The sequence below is a fragment of the Xiphias gladius genome, chromosome 18 (genome assembly GCF_016859285.1).
Source record: "Xiphias gladius isolate SHS-SW01 ecotype Sanya breed wild chromosome 18, ASM1685928v1, whole genome shotgun sequence".
NCBI lineage: Eukaryota > Metazoa > Chordata > Actinopteri > Istiophoriformes > Xiphiidae > Xiphias > Xiphias gladius.
In genome coordinates this window covers 9328081-9350290 of record NC_053417.1, presented here as the reverse complement: position 1 = coordinate 9350290, position 22210 = coordinate 9328081, and the positions used below count along the sequence as shown (strand labels likewise).

General features: G+C 41.9%; 1 protein-coding gene and 8 non-coding genes across 9 annotated transcripts in view; 8 read left to right on the top strand and 1 right to left on the bottom strand.

The window, feature by feature from the left end:
- Positions 1–22210, bottom strand: part of sema3h (sema domain, immunoglobulin domain (Ig), short basic domain, secreted, (semaphorin) 3H) — a 70526-nt gene that overhangs the window by 22071 nt on the left and 26245 nt on the right. The window contains exons 3-8 of the mRNA XM_040151878.1: positions 18900–18962; positions 18021–18140; positions 16642–16735; positions 15741–15860; positions 14866–15011; positions 13972–14086 (exon numbers count right to left, since the gene is read on the bottom strand). Of these exons, the coding sequence (XP_040007812.1) occupies positions 13972–14086; positions 14866–15011; positions 15741–15860; positions 16642–16735; positions 18021–18140; positions 18900–18962 (658 nt within the window). The remainder of the gene's footprint in view (positions 1–13971; positions 14087–14865; positions 15012–15740; positions 15861–16641; positions 16736–18020; positions 18141–18899; positions 18963–22210) is intronic.
- On the top strand, positions 7074–7146 carry trnar-ccu. The gene has a single exon. It is a non-coding gene; the product is annotated as a tRNA-Arg (tRNA).
- Positions 7153–7224, top strand: trnam-cau. Its single transcript has one exon. It is a non-coding gene; the product is annotated as a tRNA-Met (tRNA).
- trnam-cau lies at positions 8317–8388 on the top strand. Its single transcript has one exon. It is a non-coding gene; the product is annotated as a tRNA-Met (tRNA).
- On the top strand, positions 9245–9316 carry trnam-cau. The gene has a single exon. It is a non-coding gene; the product is annotated as a tRNA-Met (tRNA).
- On the top strand, positions 9712–9783 carry trnam-cau. The gene has a single exon. It is a non-coding gene; the product is annotated as a tRNA-Met (tRNA).
- On the top strand, positions 10038–10109 carry trnam-cau. The gene has a single exon. It is a non-coding gene; the product is annotated as a tRNA-Met (tRNA).
- Positions 11901–11973, top strand: trnar-ccu. Its single transcript has one exon. It is a non-coding gene; the product is annotated as a tRNA-Arg (tRNA).
- Positions 11980–12051, top strand: trnam-cau. Its single transcript has one exon. It is a non-coding gene; the product is annotated as a tRNA-Met (tRNA).

The window sequence follows — 22210 nt, the reverse complement described above, 5'->3', positions numbered from 1 at the left end:
GGATATTGGTGCTGTCTTATGTCTGGAACATTGAATCTTACACACTCAGACAAAAATAGATGACGAAAATGTCTGAAAATACCTCGTTGTCTGTTTTGTCATGATACTGAGTCCGGCCACAGAGGGCTGTCTGTTTCCAGCTCTAAAACCTCATAGCATGCCTGTCCTCCACAACAACAACAACCCCAACAGGAACAACAGCAGTAAACAGCAGAAAATCCTTGCTGTGAATTAAGCTTTTCACCAGAGGAGAATCTGAATTCTTTCAGCTTGAATAAGCAGCAGGAAGATCGTCTGTCCTCCTTGCGAGAGAAAACAACACACATTAACCACTTTCACTCGACTGTTTTTGAATAATTACGGTTCAGTGAGGCTTGATTTAGAATTTCACACAAGTGACTACAACAACAAGAGCCAAACACATCAATAGTGAGCCTTATGAAAGGGAACACAGCCTATACAGCCCAGGACACAAAAATTACTGAACAGTAACCTCAAAGCAATCCTGTCTCATGAGTCAGTCCATGTGGCGATCACGGACCCAATGCTCTGTTCAAAACAACTGAGGGCTTTCAAAAACTTCATCAAACATGTGAGTAAACAGCTCCAAGCATACACCAAAGGAAACAGAGGTGAGTAAAATATTTAAAAGTTCTCCAAATTAAACTACAAAGTACGCTGTTTGTTACTGCCCTTTAGAACAACCCATAGAAGTGTTCTCTGATCTGACACCCTTATCAGCAGGACAATATTATTTTGATGTTTTATTAATATGGTTACCCTTTGGTTATGTTTAGGCACAAAAATGACTTGGTCAGGTTAAGAGAAAGATCGTGGTTTGGGTTAAAATAAGTCCTTAGTTAAGGTTAGAAAGACATTGTGATTTGCGTTAAAATGGCTAAATTGTTATGGTTAGGTTAGCTTCATTGTCATGTTTACAATAATAATCAAGTGGTTACGGTGATCACGGTCATGCTTAAAAAATAAAAAAAGTCTGTCAGTCGGAAATGGGAAATAATCAGCGATTTAATGTTCAGTTCACCCAACATTCCAACCCGACCTCCTCCCTACGTGGACTTTGTTACTCTATTATAACGTGACATGACTTCCTCCTTTGCTCCCATCATAATTACTACAGGCACTAGAGGCCTTTTCTCCTGTACATAAACATATTTCATTTTGGGGCACTCGATGGAACGACTGATGATGTCTTTTTTCTTGGGAGGACAGTCTCACTATTTAATGATGTGCCTGGAACTCAGTGAGCATCCATCTGTGTATCCATCAATTATCTTTACCCGCTTATTATGTTTACATGAGGTGAGGGGTGAGGGACACCATGGACAGGTCGCTAGTCTATCAGTGGGGTGACGCAAGCCCTGATCCAGGACCATCAAACTACACATCCTGCATTACTTTCTTGATTTTACATAGTTTGCATTGACTGTAACAGATAAGACCTTTCTTTATCAGAGTAAATCTGAAAAAAAATGTTTGTTGATTTGTACCCAGCTAAGGCATTTTTTCTCACCTCATAGGTCACTCAGAAGATTTTTTACCATCTTGTGGGTTTAAGTTTTTATCATTCTTCTCGTAAGAAATATGTATGATAGTCCTAGATAAGGCATGGGTTGACACATATATAGAAAAACATTTGCTCTCACACTCAAACCTATGAACAATCTAAAGTCCTTAATTGGAGCACCCAAGGGCATAACATGTAAACTCAACACAGAAAGTCCCTAGGTGAACAGATGACTAGAACCCTAGACCTTCTTGCTGTCAAGTGACTGTGCGACCCACGGTGTGAAAGGAGATGCGTGCACAGCTATCTACAACAGTGACATCCTTTATACGGCCACTAGATAGCACCAAAGTAAGAACTTTTTCAAATCCTACAGATATTGGCTTTAAATATGTGGGTTACTTTAAAATATTAATTTAGCATACTTTAGTTTTAAAAGTATTGCAATACATTAATCACATTTTAGCGGAGGATCGTTTACTTTTATTCATTGTCAAGCTGTGACATCTGCTGTATTATTTGTGCAGTTTAAGATGGATTTGTCCCACATGGTGTCAACTTTTTTTTCACCTGTTGAAACAGCAACAATGTCACAGCAGACAGGAACTGAACCCAAATACTGGTGCTTTTTGTGTATTTTACACAAAAACACACAAAGACACACAACTGTAAATGGGAAGACTCACAACCGCAAAGTTATGTACCTTGTGTTTCAATTGAACGTTGGTAACTGAATTCCTTCATGTTCTCTGTAACTGAGCACCCTCAAAATGTTCTATGAAAATTTAATCACCGCAAAGGTTTCACACACACACGCACACACACGCACACACACACACACACACACACACACACACACACACACACACACACACACACACACACACACACACACACACACACACACACACACACACACACACACACACACACACAGAGCCAGGTGGTATCCACTGCCTTGCTGCTATGAGGGACTTGTAGACCGTCAAAGGTTTATGGGATTTGTAGTGTTTCTGTGTGGCAGAGCGTGGCATAAACACAACACTGACAGCATTCTTAACCTGATGGGTTAATCTCCTGTATATGGGTTTGTGGTTTTGAGTGTGTGTGTTCTGCTGAAGAGTGCTCACAAACAAATTTGTATGCACCCTTATCAGATGTGTAAAATGTGGCCACAGGCATGCTGGCTAGAAATGTTTATGCTCCTGACAAGTCAGAACTGTCTTGTGTACACAGACAGGCTGAAGCTCATGTATGCGTGTTAGAAGCTCAAAAGCTGTGTGTGTGCATTCAGATGTTTGTTTTGCATGTGTGTCTGTGCAAGGGTTTGACTATATTAAAGAAACAGTGTATAATTTGATTTACTGTATGAGTTATTGTACTGTACATGTTAAAAAAAAGTAATTCTGTGTGTGTGTGTGTGTGTGTGTGTGTGTGTGTGTGTGTGTGTGTGTGTTTGTGTATGTTCAGCAAACAGAGGAGTCATGTCGTTTATCCTGAAAAACTTCTGTTTAGAAGAAGTGCAGCGATAAGAAACCAGTCCCGTCTCCACAAAGCTCTCTCTCTTTCTGTGTGCTTTCTCTGTATGTGTCAAAAGCTTTTTGTCCGTGAGCAAAACTTGAAGTCCCAGTGGCCTTCTGGGGTGACTGTTTTTTTGTTTGTTTGCACACTATTGAAAAGAAGATAAAATAAAAAGGTCAGACAAAAAATTATTATTAGAGGTGCAGGCATAGTCCAAAAGCCAAAAGGCTTATTGTGTAGCTCCACTAGCAGAGCCTCATATTACATCACCACAACAACTTCATATTTCAGGAGCAAAATATCTACAATCAACATTCATGCATTCATCTCTGCAAACCAGAATGCACAATATTATTCAAAATGGAAAGGTACTAAAAGTTGACAATGATGAATTTCTCATCATATTTTTTTTCGCTAGAGATACATTAGAGGACACTATCCTTACATTTCGCCTCTGTAGCTTCTGCAGTAGCATATGATTGCCAACCATATCAAATGTTGGGAAAGATCCAAGAAAATAGCTATAATAGGTTAATTACTACCATTAGCCCTGTGTAGTTGTTCAGACACATATGTTACTGCCATGGACATAGAGCCAGATTTACTAAATCCATGTTTGCGGGGATAAAGTATATTTTATATTTTATATTAAGATGTCCTATTAGCCCGTCGTTCACTAGTTTCTCCAAAACTTTTGAAATTACAGGTAAAATAGATATAGATCTGTAATGGGTAAAGATTTGAGGATCATCAATTTTTAAAGATTTGGACTATCCTTGTGCTCTCAAGCTCTCTTGGTAAAATTTCCTCTTCAAAAGAAAGATTAATTATTTTTGTTAAAGGAGCTGTTATAAAAGGAGAAATTTCTTTAACCAATTTGGCATTAAGTCCATAATGTCCTACAGAGGAGTTTTTGAGAGACATTATTATGTTTTGAACTTCAGTGCTAGCAATTTTCACATTTGCTGACTGCATCAGTGTTTTAATTAAATTGCTAAGATTTTACTCTTGCCCTTTGATTAACTTTTCATAAAACTGCTTCTGCTGGTCCAGCATTGTCTCTTAGTACATCCATTTTAACATACCCTATTTCAAGAAGAGATTTGTACATGGGTGACATATTTTGAACCTCTGACAAACTGTCAGGGGTTGATAGGTAGTTGTGTCTCAACATGACGTACCTCTTCATTGGCTATAACAGCAGTCCAAATCTCTGCTTAGTTCAAGTAGTCATGTTTTCTGCTTATTGACAGCAGAGTGGCGCAGCGGAAGCGTGCTGGGCCCATAACCCAGAGGTCGTTGGATCAAAACCATCCTCTGCTATCAGTGTTTTCTTAATGGCAACTAGGTTATGTTCCAAATACTTAAAGGGGCACCCCAACAATTTAGTATTGCACTTCCATTACGTTGAAGGAATTTTGAGAAACTATATTTAAAATTAAACAAAAAAAACCCATTTACTCCTCCCATCAATAGCTAAGTCACTCAGTTTGTGGAAGTAGCATCTAGGGTCTGTCCCTTGTAATAATGACAGTTGAAGTTGCACTGGTTTTAACCATTGTTCTCCCTTTTGCTGGAGATAGGGAGAAAAGTGGCTCAAGCAATTCCAACACATACAGACATACTAAAGGCACACAGAGCTGTTGTAGCGTTTATCTGACTCCTGCTCAGTTCAACCACTGAACAATCTGTGTGGGTGAGAGAGCGGCATGAGCAAGAGCCTGTGAAAGATGATAACACTTTTGTCTCGCTCACAGTTCATAACTTTGATTCATCCATGTGTTTGTGTTAGTGTATTCTTTTTCAGCTTGAGGTCATTACCTGCATCCTCTACACTGATCTTTATCTAGATACAAGAACCTTGACAAGTGTAAATGGGGCCAAAGATATCCTACACTTCCCATAATGCAAAATGATATCATCTTTTATGCTTTATTCCAGACAACTCAGAACTGGGAAATTTTTTGACCTCCTACTTGAAAGATTATGATGGAAAAACTCTCAAAGTCGGAGTGCAGACTGGGAAACTCAATGTCATGCACCCTGACTTCATCAGAGAAAGAGGTGCTCTGATGTCAATCAATATGGCAGCGTGCACATAAGTGAACTTGGAAGTCAACACCGTGAATTGTAAGTAATTCACTTAAAGCCATATGTTCATTTCTCCTGCCTAAAAACACTGAATAAAGTAAGACCTATTACATACGGACAGTGATGTCAAAATTAATCGTAAATGTTGCAAGCTGGATAACAAGATACAGCTAGCTGGAAGATTAAAGAATTACAGAAAAGAATCTTCACTTCACCCTATCTCGGACTTCAGCCCTTTACCTATACAGTGGGACCTCAATTCCTATTTCCTCAATCAAGCTCTCACAGTCAGGTTGCAAATGGTTTTACCAGGTTGGCTATTATTTTCCAACCAGTTGTTATTTTCACCCTACTGATGTCAATCATAGGATAAACTTGACTTACAGATAGATAGATTTTGAACACCAAAACATTGCTTTCTGCTGTCATTGACATAAATGATTCTTTAAGATTCAGTGACAGAGGAAAGCAGCAGGAGAATCCAGGAAAGACAGGAAAGTGAGAGAGTTGTAGGAGAGTCCTTTGCGATTGCCAGCAGCTCAACCAGTGCATTAGTGCAGGCAAATGTTGGCTTCACCAGGGAACAAACCCTCTTCCCGATAGACTTAATGAGGCAACACCTAGAGTCAGATGGAGATGAGCTCCCACAAAGAGCAGAGCAGACATGTAGAATTGTCAGATGAGTCAAATGAAGGAATCACAGGTTTCTTCTGAGACACTTATGAGAGAATACCTGAATGGGTGTTAGGGTAGTCATTGGTTCGAAGAGGATGGGTCAACGTAATGTTTAAGTTGTGGTTGCTGGTTGAACATGTTTTATGCATATTCATCTACAAGCACTCAGTGTTTGTTTCTTTGTTTTGTAGTTGTGCATTTGATGTGCAGAATTCAATAAGTGAATGACTAATTACAAAGGTGTTTTGTTATAAAATGTGCTGTATGTATGTAAGTTCCAAGTATCATTCGGTTTTTATAGTTTTAAAACATAACCTTACTTTAAGGTTTATACCCAGCAGCTGTTTTTGTTTTTGTGATTTTGTTGAGCACATTACAAGGGCACCTACCATAGTGGATTATTAAATGATCTTGTTTTGTCTAACCTTTATGAACCACTCCTACAAGCAGAGATTGTGGGCTTGAACTTAAAGTGCTTTAATAAAGAATGTTTTCATTTTCAAACCTTAGTTGCTTTTTTTCTTTCAATATAAGAGTTTCTTATTCAGGCTTACGATATGTTACATACTTCCAGTGTTACAACAACAAATGTATAGTTCTAAGGTAAGGTTATTTTAAAATTGGTTATATTCTAGGCAAGGACTGCATAAGAATTGTAGACAGGGAAGGATTTTTTTTCTTTCTTGATGCCATAATATAATACTTAGAGTTTGACTTTGAATGTACTATGATGAAATGTGATTTCAGAAAAAGATTATAGATGTCAGGAAAACAGTCTGTGCTGCAGACAAAGACTGCTGAGAACTAGCATTGTTGCTTCACCACATTAGTGCTTTTGTCCCATGTCCCCCATGTTTTCAGTGCTTTGCAATACCATGTTTGCTCCCTGCTGTTCACATTCCTCTCTTCATTGTCTTTCTGTCGCCCTACCATTCACATCACATCACATCACATCATTAAACCCCCAGTGGCCTAATAGATTAACCCAGAGGTCGATGGATCAAAACCATCCTCTGCTAAATATGTTTTATAGCATGATGGCCTACAGTACAACAGGGACATCTGAAGTGCTTTCATTAATAACTGGTTTGATCAGATTTCAGAAAGTACTCAAAGGTAGGGTCTCTCTTCATAAATCTCACTCTGGCACTATCACAGCAGCCTCGTGGCTATTGTTGTGTCAGCTGAAATTTTAACGCAGATTAGCCTGCTCATATTGTTGCTTTGTACTGCAACCTATGGTATGTCAACAGAGCCCAGAGCCCCAGTGGCCTAATGGATAAGGCACTGGCCTCCTAAGCCAGGGATTGTGGGTTCGAGTCCCATCTGGGGTGACTGACAGCAGAGTGGCGCAGCGGAAGCGTGCTGGGCCCATAACCCAGAGGTCGATGGATCGAAACCATCCTCTGCTAAGTGTCTTTTATAGCATGATAGCCTGCAGTACAACTGGTACATCTGAAGTACTTACAAGTCCAAACTGGTTGGTGCAGATTTCAGAAAGTACTCAAAGGTAGGCTCTCTCTTCATAGATCACACTCTGGCACTCCGGCACTATCTCAGTCGCCATTGTTGTGGCCCAGAGCCCCGATGGATAAGGCACTGGCCTCCTAAGCCAGGGATTGTGGGTTCGAGTCCCATCTGGGGTGACTGACAGCAGAGTGGCGCAGCGGAAGCGTGCTGGGCCCATAACCCAGAGGTCGATGGATCAAAACCATCCTCTGCTAAGTGTCTTTTTAGCATGAATTAGGCTTCTCATATCGTTGCTTCGTATTGGAACCTATGATATGACAACAGATCCTGGAGCCCCAGAGCCCCAATGGATAAGGCACTGGCCTCCTAAGCCAGGGATTCTTTGTTCAAGTCCCATTTTGGGTGACTGACAGCAGAGTGGCGCAGCGGAAGCGTGCTGGGCCCATAACCCAGAGGTCGATGGATCAAAACCATCCTCTGCTAAGTGTCTTTTATAGCATGATAGCCTGCAGTACAACTGGTACATCTGAAGTACTTACAAGTCCAAACTGGTTTGTGCAGATTTCAGAAAGTACTCAAAGGTAGGGTCCCTCTTCATAGATCTCACTCTGGCACTCTGGCACTATCTCAATGGCCATTGTTGTGGCCAAGAGCCCCAATGGATAAGGCACTGGCCTCCTAAGCCAGGGATTCTGGGTTCAAGTCCCATCTGGGGTGACTGACAGCAGAGTTGCCCAGTGAGGCGTGCTGGGCCCATAACCCAGAGGTCGATGGATCGAAACCATCCTCTGCTAAGTGTCTTTTATAGCATGATAGCCTGCAGTACAACAGGTACATCTGAAGTACTTACAAGTCCAAACTGGTTGGTGCAGATTTCAGAAAGTACTCAAAGGTAGGGTCTCTCTTCATAGATCACACTCTGGCACTCCGGCACTATCTCAGTCGCCATTGTTGTGGCCCAGAGCCCCAATGGATAAGGCACTGGCCTCCTAAGCCAGGGATTCTTTGTTCAAGTCCCATTTTGGGTGACTGACAGCAGAGTGGCGCAGCGGAAGCGTGCTGGGCCCATAACCCAGAGGTCGATGGATCGAAACCATCCTCTGCTAAGTGTCTTTTATAGCATGATAGCCTGCAGTACAACTGGTACATCTGAAGTACTTACAAGTCCAAACTGGTTTGTGCAGATTTCAGAAAGTACTCAAAGGTAGGCTCTCTCTTCATAGATCTCACTCTGGCACTATCTCAGTCGCCATTGTTGTGGCCCAGAGCCCCAATGGATAAGGCACTGGCCTCCTAAGCCAGGGATTCTGGCTTCAAGTCCCATCTGGGGTGACTGACAGCAGAGTGGCGCTGCATAAGCGTTCTGGGACCATAACCTAGAGGTCGATGGATTGAAACTATCCTCTACTAAGTGTCTTTTATAGCATGATAGCCTGCAGTACAACAGGTACATCTGAAGTACTTACAAGTCCAAACTGGTTTGTGCAGATTTCAGAAAGTACTCAAAGGTAGGGTCTATCTTCATAGATCTCACTCTGGCACTCTGGCACTATCTCAATGGCCATTGTTGTGGCCAAGAGCCCCAATGGATAAGGCACTGGCCTTCTAAACCAGGGATTGTGGGTTCGAGTCCCATTTGGGGTGACTGACAGCAGAGTGGCCCAGTGGAAGCGTGCTGAGCCCATAACCCAGAGGTCGATGGATCGAAATCATCCTCTGCTAAGTGTCTTTTATAGCATGATAGCCTGCAGTACAACTGGTACATCTGAAGTACTTACAAGTCCAAACTGGTTTGTGCAGATTTCAGAAAGTACTCAAAGGTAGGGTCCCTCTTCATAGATCTCACTCTGGCACTCTGGCACTATCTCAATGGCCATTGTTGTGGCCCAGAGCCCCAATGGATAAGGCACTGGCCTCCTAAGCCAGGGATTGTGGGTTCGAGTCCCATTTGGGGTGACTGACAGCAGAGTGGCGCAGCGGAAGCGTGCTGGGCCCATAACCCAGAGGTCGATGGATCGAAACCATCCTCTGCTAAGTGTCTTTTATAGCATGATAGCCTGCAGTACAACTGGTACATCTGAAGTACTTACAAGTCCAAACTGGTTTGTGCAGATTTCAGAAAGTACTCAAAGGTAGGGTCCCTCTTCATAGATCTCACTCTGGCACTGTCACAGTGGCCATTGTTATGTCAGCTGACATTTTAACGCAGATTAGGCTTCTCATATCGTTGCTTCGTATTGGAACCTATGATATGTCAAACCATCCTCTGTCATCTGACATTTTAACGCAGATTAGGCTTCTCATATCGTTGCTTCGTATTGGAATCTATGATATGTCAACAGATCCTGGAGCCCCAGTGGCCTAATGGATAAGGCACTGGCCTCCTAAGCCAGGGATTCTTTGTTCAAGTCCCATTTTGGATGACTGACAGCAGAGTGGCGCAGCGGAAGCGTGCTGGGCCCATAACCCAGAGGTCGATGGATCGAAACCATCCTCTGCTAAGTGTCTTTTATAGCATGATAGCCTGCAGTACAACTGGTACATCTGAAGTACTTACAAGTCCAAACTGGTTTGTGCAGATTTCAGAAAGTACTCAAAGGTAGGCTCTCTCTTCATAGATCTCACTCTGGCCTCACTCTGGCCCCACTCTGGCACCATCTCAGTCGCCATTGTTGTGGCCAAGAGCCCCAATGGATAAGGCACTGGCCTCCTAAGCCAGGGATTGTGGGTTCAAGTCCCATCTGGGGTGACTGACAGCAGAGTGGCGCAGCGGAAGCGTGCTGGGCCCATAACCCAGAGGTCGATGGATCGAAACCATCCTCTGCTAAGTGTCTTTTATAGCATGATAGCCTGCAGTACAACTGGTACATCTGAAGTACTTACAAGTCCAAACTGGTTTGTGCAGATTTCAGAAAGTACTCAAAGGTAGGCTCTCTCTTCATAGATCTCACTCTGGCCCCACTCTGGCACCATCTCAGTCGCCGTTGTTGTGGCCCAGAGCCCCAATGGATAAGGCACTGGCCTCCTAATCCAGGGATTGTGGGTTCGAGTCCCATTTGGGGTGACTGACAGCAGAGTGGCCCAGTGGAAGCGTGCTGAGCCCATAACCCAGAGGTCGATGGATCGAAATCATCCTCTGCTAAGTGTCTTTTATAGCATGATAGCCTGCAGTACAACTGGTACATCTGAAGTACTTACAAGTCCAAACTGGTTTGTGCAGATTTCAGAAAGTACTCAAAGGTAGGGTCCCTCTTCATAGATCTCACTCTGGCCCCACTCTGGCACCATCTCAGTCGCCGTTGTTGTGGCCCAGAGCCCCAATGGATAAGGCACTGGCCTCCTAAGCCAGGGATTGTGGGTTCAAGTCCCATTTGGGGTGACTGACAGCAGAGTGGCCCAGTGGAAGCGTGCTGGGCCCATAACCCAGAGGTCGATGGATCGAAACCATCCTCTGCTAAGTGTCTTTTATAGCATGATAGCCTGCAGTACAACTGGTACATCTGAAGTACTTACAAGTCCAAACTGGTTTGTGCAGATTTCAGAAAGTACTCAAAGGTAGGCTCTCTCTTCATAGATCTCACTCTGGCCTCACTCTGGCCCCACTCTGGCACCATCTCAGTCGCCATTGTTGTGGCCCAGAGCCCCAATGGATAAGGCACTGGCCTCCTAAGCCAGGGATTCTGGCTTCAAGTCCCATCTGGGGTGACTGACAGCAGAGTGGCGCTGCATAAGCGTTCTGGGACCATAACCTAGAGGTCGATGGATTGAAACTATCCTCTACTAAGTGTCTTTTATAGCATGATAGCCTGCAGTACAACAGGTACAAGTCCAAACTGGTTTGTGCAGATTTCAGAAAGTACTCAAAGGTAGGGTCTATCTTCATAGATCTCACTCTGGCACTCTGGCACTATCTCAATGGCCATTGTTGTGGCCAAGAGCCCCAATGGATAAGGCACTGGCCTCCTAATCCAGGGATTGTGGGTTCGGGTCCCATCTGGGGTGACTGACAGCAGAGTGGCCCAGCGGAAGCGTGCTGGGCCCATAACCCAGAGGTCGATGGATCGAAATCATCCTCTGCTAAGTGTCTTTTATAGCATGATAGCCTGCAGTACAACTGGTACATCTGAAGTACTTACAAGTCCAAACTGGTTTGTGCAGATTTCAGAAAGTACTCAAAGGTAGGGTCTCTCTTCATAGATCTCACTCTGGCACTATCTCAATGGCCATTGTTGTGGCCCGGAGCCCCAATGGATAAGGCACTGGCCTCCTAAGCCAGGGATTGTGGGTTCGAGTCCCATTTGGGGTGAATGAAAGCAGAGTGGCATAGCGGAAGCGTGTTGGGCCCATAACCCAGAGGTTGATGGATCGAAACCATACTCTGCTAAGTGGCTTTCATAGCATGATAGCCTGTAGTACAACAGGTACATCTGAAGTGCTTACATGACAAATTGGTTTGTGCAGATTTCAGAAAGTACTCAAAGGTAGGGTCCCTCTTCATAGATCTCACTCTGGCACTGTCACAGTGGCCATTGTTATGTCAGCTGACATTTTAACGCAGATTAGGCTTCTCATATCGTTGCTTCGTATTGGAACCTATGATATGTCAACAGATCCTGGAGCCCCAGTGGCCTAATGGATAAGGCACTGGCCTCCTAAGCCAGGGATTGTGGGTTCAAGTCCCATCTGGGGTGACTGACAGCAGAGTGGCGCAGCGGAAGCGTGCTGGGCCCATAACCCAGAGGTCGATGGATCGAAACCATCCTCTGCTAAGTGTCTTTTATAGCATGATAGCCTGCAGTACAACAGGTACATCTGATGTACTTACAAGTCCAAACTGGTTTGTGCAGAATTCAGAAAGTACTCAAAGGTAGGGTCTCTCGTCATAGATCGCACTCTGGCACTCCGGCACTATCTCAGTCACCGTTGTTGTGGCCCAGAACCCCAATGGATAAGGCACTGGCCCCCTAAGCCAGGGATTGTGGGTTCAGGTCCCATTTGGGGTGACTGACAGCAGAGTGGCGCAGCGGAAGCGTGCTGGGCCCATAACCCAGAGGTCGATGGGTCAAAACCATCCTCTGCTAAGTGTTTTTTATAGCATGATAGCCTACAGTACAACAGGTACATCTGAAGTACTTACAAGTCCAAACTGGTTGGTGCAGATTTCAGAAAGTACTCAAAGGAAGGGTCTCTCTTCATAGATCTCACTATCACAGTAGCCTCAGTGGCCATTGTTGTGTCAGCTGACACTTTAACGACATTTGCGTTTATAGGGCTGGCCCCGATGTTGGGCTCAAGCCAGAAATTAACTTCAATAACTTTATAATGTTTGTTAGAGTTAAAGCAAAAATCTTGTCTTTTGCCACTTTAATGAAACCAGATAGCACCTTTTTGTCAGACTCTGCCTGCCAAGTAAACAGCCATGTCTTTCAAAGTCCATTCCTCCAGTTATTAACACAGGCTTTTCATTAAAAAGTAGTAGTTGTGGCTGTGTAGCCACGGTGGCCTACTGTATATAATGGGTTCAAGCCACACCTTGGTGACTTTCAGCAGAGCGCTGCAATGGACGCATGCTGGCCCCGTAACGCAAAAGTCAATGGATCAAAACCCTGCTACCTAGTCTTTATGGAATTTAAAAGATTTTAACCTCCATTTTACTGAAGATGATAACACTGCTGGAAATAATGGGTACTTGTAGTACAGAGAAGCAGAGATGGAGAAAACTTCCCTAAATGTCACAAGAAGCTGTACATTAATTGTCTTAGAGAGAGAGAACAGGTTAGGAAGAAATACTGTATATTTGAATATTTCGCCTATGTCTGCACCTTCCAACCTGCTCTACTGAGAAAAAATATGTGTAAAGTTATAGTTCATGAATGTTGGGGTTCCATCCGAAGGAATAGAAATCTTCAGAGGATTTTCATTTGTTAAAGTGATCCTGTTTGGATCATCAGCAGCAACACAGACATACTATATATAGTAATACATTCATCATCATGTATGTGAGGAGACCAAGAGTGTAGCACTATTTCAATGCTGAATGTAGAAAAATTAGACTTAAACATCTGAAGATACAGGTTCAGACTAACAGAAACAGACAAGCGGACAGTTGGACAGAGGCTAAATTCGTAATACACTCAAAATACACATCAAAGACTGATGCCTACATAGACCTGCACCTGAACACACACACACACACACACACACACACACACACACACACACACACACACACACACACACAACTGGAGGATACTGGTACGGATCCTTGATAATGAATAAACCCACAGCGACTGAATGTTAAGGCCAGTTTCCGTGGTTACCAAGGCTGAGGCATGAAGACGGACCCAAGGTGACCGTCAGGGCTGTTGATCACCGTGGTAACAGTAGAGCTATGCAGACAAACTCACCGACTGAGGCTGTGGTTGAGCACCTCAGAGTTTCTTTAGTCTTCAAACTCTCCTTCGTCACCTCAAAATATTTGAGCAAGAAGTTCCTGATCCTTGTGTATCGCACTCATTAACACAAACACAAACATACTGGCTGAGTATATCTGAACTCAGTTCCTTTATGAGGCATTCAGTGTCGGAGCTCCAGCTGTTGATGTGACCAGCGGTTGAGGACTGTCAGATGTGATCAGTTTTACTGTGCATGAAATGCGTTTATCATGTGATGCTTGTGTGTGTACTCACGCAGCTGGTCGAAGTGAGTCTGTAGGCCGTCTGGTCCTGGGACTGAACACACCATACGAGCCTTCTGGAAGGTACTCCACTTATTAACTAAACTCCGCTGGCCTCCAATATCATTCTACACAAAAAATAAAAAAGAATAAAAATAAAAATATCAGTCTACTTTAGGTCAATCATCACTTAAAAGAATGTCCAAACATAAGTGTCCCTGCCATTAATTTTTATTTCTAAAAATAAAGAAAACATAAATAAAGAATGCTAAAGAAAATAAAGCCTATTATAAAGATACTACAGTAGAATTTTCGATGATCATGATACCTAAAATTACTACCAATTTTTGTCTCAACTGAAATTCCCTAGCAAATAAATTGCTATGAAATCTAGCATATTATTTTATATAGAAATTCTTTGATGAAATTATCCAACAAAAAGTGATGACTTATGTATTCACAACACATTTTCTAACTTTTGTGTAGCACATGAAAAAACACATATAACTCAGCAACAAATATTCATGCAAACGCACAAACACAGTCCTGCATGTCTACACATATCAACATAAAGAGGCATACAGTACAAAGTACAAATATTCACAGGGTATCACAGTGGAGCATAAGATACAGTGAAGACACAGTGATAGTAACAAACAATAAAAAGTCCCTTAAACACAGACTTCAAATACTATATCTTTACGAGCCGGCTGGAACATCCAATCACACATAACCATTTTTTTACGTGAACACGCAACTCAGCAGACTCAGACACACACACAGACCAGCACGTACAAACTCTGCCTGTTCAGGCAAACGTTTACATAAAAAAGCAGACAGTTTCTGATATGAGCACACAAACACACAAACGTGGATTCTATTTTTCTCAAGCAAACGCACTCCATACCTTGCACACACGTGCCACCCTGGAGTAAAGCACCTTCCCAGCAGCCCCCTCTGCCTCCTGAGCGCGCTCAGTGAAGAACACGTAGACCTTATCATCCTCTGGGTTATCAGTTTCAGACAACGGCACTACCCGCACAAACTGGGCATCTGGAGAGAGAGAGATGCACACACACACAAATACACACACACACACACACACACACACACACACACACACACACACACACACACACACACACACACACACACACACACAGAGATGGGTAAAATATAAATAAACTAACGCAATACTACTCTGCTGATATATACATAACATGCAAGTGTGTGCAATGAATAGAGGTAGAGCAAAGGGACGATGGAGGTACAATTGACTTTTCAAACGGCTGAGAGTCAACATGTATCATGTTGTTATCAGAAGCAAACGTCAGCACACTGGCCTGATAAAACACCAACCAAGCATGTAGGTTTGAGTGATGCTGATTGAGATGTTGATTGAGAGCAAAAGATATCCAGTTTAATTCGGAATATTCATTTTACAAAACAAGAAGCAAAGAGAAAGATGATCATTACTGGATGATTCGATTGATTTATAAGTTATAAAGAAGGGAATCAAGATAAATACAGGGTAGCATATGGAGGGTCATTTTATTGGATGTTTTCGGGATGAAAAAATATTGAAATTAAATAGCAATATAAATGCTGATTTCTAAAAGGACCTAACACCTGCCATCTCAGAAATCGTGCAGTAGAAAAGCAGAGATGTCTGCTGTGGCATCCATTGTAAGTTAGAGATCAATATTCAAAAATAAGGAGGTTTTTTTTTTTTTTTTTTTACCCTCTTTTGGTTCTTTTTGAATTTTCTTTTTTTGCACTTACCCTGCAGCCAGGTGGAGTCGTACTGCTCGGTGCGGATGACGTGACGGGTGCCGATACTACGGAAGAATGCAGAATCCCTGCTCATGAAGTCTGAGGTAATCCCAGCATACAGCTCTCCATCTTGACAGAATAACAAAAGGTTTAGGTATTTTTAGTTAAGATAGAGTGGATAATGTTTTTGACAATCAGAATTTTAGACTTATATCGACATATTCTCACAGTGGTTCATAAAATAACACTTTATTGGTCCCTGGGTGATATATTCTCATGTCACAGCATTGAACTGAACTAATTTAGAAATTTCCTGTAACAACAACTTGGTTGAGTAAAGTTATTTTGCTGAATGTGAGCATACGTTTGGCCATGGTTTCAATTAGTTTAAAGTCAAAATACTGCATGTTTGAGTGCATTTGATTCATAATATATCATATGAATTTATTTGTTATTACAAATTGTCCTTACTGCAAACCACCCATATTACAAAAATACACAGAAAAATTAATAATATACATATAAATGATTTTAATCATCAAAAATAAATGTAGAAATCATGTTCAGCTGCCACACTATGATGGTGTTATGGGAAAAAAAAAAATCCAATCTCTCAAATGAACAACAATACTAACAAAGTACACATTAGTGTGTTGATTTTTCCACAGAGGGTGTTGTACAGTGCTGCAACAACAAACCCACATTTTGTTTAGTTGTTTGATAAAAATGACTGATTATACAAATTCAGATGATTCTTTTCTGCCTACAGATCGACTTTTTGTCAGGAGAAACTAGAAACTGGAGTGTTCTATCATCCACACCTAGCTAAAACCACAACAGACATGTTGTAGCTGTTCCTGTGATAACTTGTAATTCAAAGTTGATGTGAGGAAACAGACAGTCAATTTACCAATGACAGCTGAGGCTGTTTTCTGGAACGGATCATAGGGACATTTCCCCTTCCCACACTCTGTCTGGCTGTAGAAGAGTGTCTGGTGCTCTGACTGGCAAAGAAAACCGAGACATAGGTCACTCAGACAGACAAGGAGAAAATCAGCAGGGCATTAGAAGGTAGATAAGACAGAAAAACTTATCTGGCCAGATTGATAGGCTCTGAAATAAATTCTTTAATTCAATAATTCGTTTATTCATCCACTGATTCTGTGAAATAAGCAGAAAGTCTTTTTCAGCCAGCTGAACCAGCCTGCCACACACAGACACACACACACACAGTGACAGGGTGAGCGGCTAATTGAGGGTAATAGGGCTAAGTGGAAAGATTTTAAAATGTGTGAAGTCCAGTCTTAAACCAGTCAGCACCACCAGCTCCTCTAAGCACCACGTCTGAACCGTTGCTCTGATCTCACACGGCCTTTCATGGGATTAGCTGTTAGCTGAGACACACACACACAAACACACGAACGCACACACACACACACACACACACACACACACACACACACACACACACACACACACACACACACACACACACACACACACACACACACACACACACACACAAACACACACACACAGCTGAAAGCCATGCATGCAATTTCAAAAAACACAAATTCAGGAATGCACATAATAAAATCCCACAGTCTCTGACCCCACAATGACACAATGACACAACTGGGACAGGTTTAAACCTCACATACATGCACTCTGACACACACACACACACACACACACACACACACACACACACACACACACACACACACACACACACACACACACACACACACACACACACACACACACACACACACACAAAATTGAGGGAATTTAGACCATTAACCTATTTCTGACAAAATGATAACCCACATGTGTCTAAATGATGAAAAATTCCCGACCAATTAGTCTGGTATAAAGGAGACGCACTTGGGCTCTAGAATTATATTTACATTATATTTGACATAAAAATGTCAAATAAAAAAATCTACGGTGTCCGGTAGCCCACAGACTGCAGACTCAACGACAAAAGGTACATTGTGTATATTATAGACAGATGGCACAGGGTGAACCCTGGTAGATATATGGGCATAGGGGCAGACACCACACATATGATATTTCAACTGCTGATAGGCCTGTGTATAGGGGCTGGGGCTGGGAGTCAGAACACACACACAGGAGGGTGGGTGGTAAGAAAAGCAGTGTGTTCAACAGTCAACCTTTTTTGTATTTTATCATTTTATTTTATTTCAGTTTGGTTCATATGTATTATGAATTAGATGGCGAGCTAGTTAGCTGAGGAGCTACAGCTGTTTGGATGTGCAGTAATACCTGTTGGAAGACGCTGGTAGCTATGAAAGCACAGCGGGGGTTGAAGGCCCCGGTGCCACACACGTACAGGTGAGTCTGATTAAAAGGCTGCAGAACTCGCAGGAAGTTAGCACACTCCAACTGGGCAGAGAGAGAGACACACACAGACATGGAAAGACAGTGTGAGAAATAATGGAGGATGGAGAGTATTTTGTATCATTGTTTTATTACATATTTAAGGTAGTCGTTATTTTAAATTAATTGGCTGAATTTCTATCACCAGGTAACAATATTAGAAAAGTAATAACAAAAGGAGCCCATTTGAATTTTATTGAAATAACATCATCAAGATCATGCATGTTTCTCAGTGGGTTTTAATGTGTAAGCAAAAATTCCAAGTTAAACTTTTGCCCAGACTGCCAGACACATTATACACAAAAGACGTGAATTTCTCCGGCTACACTAAACCTGAAACCCAGATAAGTGTCTTCATATTTTGGATTTGACTGATGTGTTAGCCTGATGAGTTTTTCTTTTCATCCCTGTCAAAGTCTGTCCATTTTGTCCTGTACATGTAATTTTGTTGTCTGAATAAATCTTGCTAACGTGAATCTTGATTTCCTTGCCAGCATCTCTCGTGTTTATTTATTGTTCCCAAATGAATACGATTCATTCAACTTTAGTTCTAAGGATGAAAAAAGCTGATATGACCCAACCTGTAAGCCACTGATCCGTATCTGTGGAGGATTCTGTGCAAATATACTTCCTTTACTACGTGACTTTAAAATCGATCACCTCCATTCATACACAAAGTAGTTACTGTGGTACATATTGCTTTGCTTATGCAATCTGGTTTGTTTGTGTGTGTATCTGTATGTGTGTGCGCATGTCTTGAATCACCTCTGGATCCTTCCCAGCCATGAGACATTCTTGGACACGGTCCGGACTGGCTGGCCAGTACAGCTGCAGAGAGCAAGCCAGAGAGATAAAGAAAATAAAGAGGGAGAGAAAGAGATTTTTAAAAATGTGTTTTTTGCTCACCCTACATTTTCGACAAAAGGCTTTTGACACTGGTTAGGTGCTTTACGAAGAAGCGAGGCAGAGAGACAGCAAAACATGACAAATCTAGAAGAAAGAGTGCAGGAGGAGAACAGGGACATTTTTGATGCCTCTTGTTTAGTGTCTAAACAGTGATGCTGCTGCAGCGAGGAAAAAATAAAAACCAAATGGCAGCATTGCTGAGTCCTGAAAATGAGCCAAGCTGCCGGATCAGTAGTGATAGTGACCAATTAATCCACCGTTTGATTTTGACTCCAGTGTATTTGGCCACACATACATTTGCACATTAATGAAACCGTCATTACTTTTGTATAAAGCAATCAGATGATTTCTTTGTTGACTGAATAAGCACACTACACCTCGTTTAATTTCTTGTTAATGTAAACCATAATTATAAGATGTTTTTTAGTATTATTATTTATGTGATTACACCAATTCCAGCTGTGCCAATCGTACTGATACAGCAGTGAATCACTATATGACTGTTGTGATACTGAAGACAAGGTTATGATTGCTATTTAATTCACATCACGAAGAACATTTGGGAGCACCAAATTTATGTATCCAACCTGACCCAAACAAAGTTCCTGCTCCGGTCATGCTTCTCTAAGTCTGCTCTAGGTCATGTCAGATTTTCTGTGTAATTTACACTAAATTTTTATTTATTATGTTAAAAGAGTATCACTTGCATAATTTGTCTTGGTTAGACAGTTTTGGCCACACAGAAGCCTACATGCATGCCTCAGCTCTTTTTACTGACATCAGCCAACCCACAGGCCAGTTCATTATACTTTATATGTTCTTTCCTTCATGCTGTACATGGCTGTTTGTCATGCGCATCACTGCAAAAGATTAAAATTAATGACACTGTTCCAAAATCCAACGCTTCCAACCTCTTTAATCCAGAATAGGAGACAAGCAATGGAACCTGTCAAACGTTACAAGCAAAGTTGAGGTTGTACCAACTATGGGTCAGGGGCAGATATGAAGAAGTGAACAGAATCAAGCCTTTTGTGAAGGCCTGAAACAGATTAGAGGCAGAATAATACCAAGTGCCACGTGTTTATGCACATTTCTAAACTGTCTGAATCACTGTGTCTGAATAAAGTCCACGGGTTGTTTCATAATCAGGTCCTATTTCCTTTGGGCCTGTTTAGGTTTGGCCAAGGGTGGGCTCAGGTAAGATAATCACCCATGAAAAGACTCATTTCCGATCAGAAAATGGATGACTTCCCCACTTTGGACTGTGAAGAGAAAGAGACAGACAAAGTGAGAGAGGGAAAGAAAGAGAGAGAGAGGTGAGGCTTTAGTGTTAGATGGCAGCTACATGACTAATCTAAATATGTCCCTGAGTCAGTCATTCCCTCAGAGACCACAATGGTGAAGCAGAGATCGAATCGACAGGATAAGTGATTGTCCTCCCTTATCTCTACATACCACAGAGACTGCAAAGTTTACTGAAGAAATGCAGGAACTTTACTTTTGTCTTAGTTCACATTACTTGGAATTGAACACCAAAAAAATTTCAGCCAAAATAAAAATCTGACATCTCAACAACAAAGACCATAAATTGTGAAAGAAATAAGACACATGATCTGTGCTTGAACTTTGAGTCGTAACAAAAAATGTCTCAAGCTCTTGTTTTGTTGTTTTTTTTTTTTTACCTTTACAAATCTGAATATGCTTCAATCTATAAAATGTTTCACCAGCTCTTTGAATGTGATTATTAACAAATGATGGTGCATTCAGGAAACAATTTTTCGTTAGCCAGTAATTGTTCCCTGATGTAGTCATTCCTGCAGAGCGCGGTGCGGAGCCGAGACGATCAGATTAGATTAGAGACCACGTTCCCCCTTATCTCCAAATACCAACTGACAGGAACATGGACCACCACTAAAGGATTCTCAACAGGTAAAGACTTTCGATAATGGAAATATACCCTTCTGTGAAAAGCTGGATGGTTGTCAGTTTATTCAACAGACAAGGAGAACGTGGGTTTCTACAAAAAGGGAAAAAAATGTGTTACAAATGTTAAATTCCTGTGCTTTGACAGTGAATACCAGTGCTGAAGAAGAAAGAAAGAAAACGGAAACAATGGAAGTAGTGAAAATGAATAAAGAACAAATATTCAACGAAAAGCCACAAACACTTACTCAAACCCTTGGTTACTCTTTGTGTGATGTGGGTTGCCAGTAGCAGTTGTAGACTCACACAGAAGGAATGTCTTCAAGGCTTTCGGCCCGATCAAAGAAAAATGTGACCAATGACAACAGCCTCGCCTTCGGGCACTCTGCCCTGACTGGGCTGGAGGAGCTGGTTATGTGTTCATCTCTCTGTGCCAAAATTGTGTTTATCGAGCCAGTGAGACTGTAAATTTATACACTATAAGTATGTGATAGGTTTAAAGTTGTGAGAAGATAAATTAAACACATACATAAGTAGGCATCACTTGGTCTCAAGCAGCACTGATAAGAAGCTCTGGATATCAGTAGCAGAGAAACAGCAATATAGAGAATATGCCACTGTGAGTGGTTTTAAGACCACAAGGTAAAAAAAACTGCACACAAGCTGGACCGTTTAAACAGACTATAAATACTGTGTGTACAAATACATAACTTTACAGCCCGCAAAGAGCTGAGTTATGAGTTGACTATGACTATCTATCCTTTTGTTGGCTGACTGCCTGGCTGAGTGGGTGGCTGGCCAGCTTGACTGCTGTCTGTCTGTCTGTTTCTCTGGCTGTTTGTCTGCTTCCTCACCTGTTTAGCTCTTTAATAGCTTGCGTGCACGTCCGACTGATGAGGGTACTGATTTGATCCGGCAGACCAGAGTTATGAAAAGGCAGCACTGTGGCTGTCCTTGCTGTGACCCTGAACTCAACCTTACTGGCTGGTAAACCATCATTGTGTCTGTCTGACTGTCTGAATATTGCGTTAAAGCTGCAGCAGCAAACAATACCTTAAAAGACCTGTAACCTCTATCGAATAGCCACTGTTGAATTTTTTTCTTCTTTTTTTGAAAGAAGCAGATTGGTTTAACCTGATTTCCACTTAGATTTATGTTCCTATGCATCTGAATGTTGTTGTGTTTCGGGTTGCAAATCTTGATTTTGGCTCCTATGAGTATGAATTTTGTTTACACTGATGTTAGAC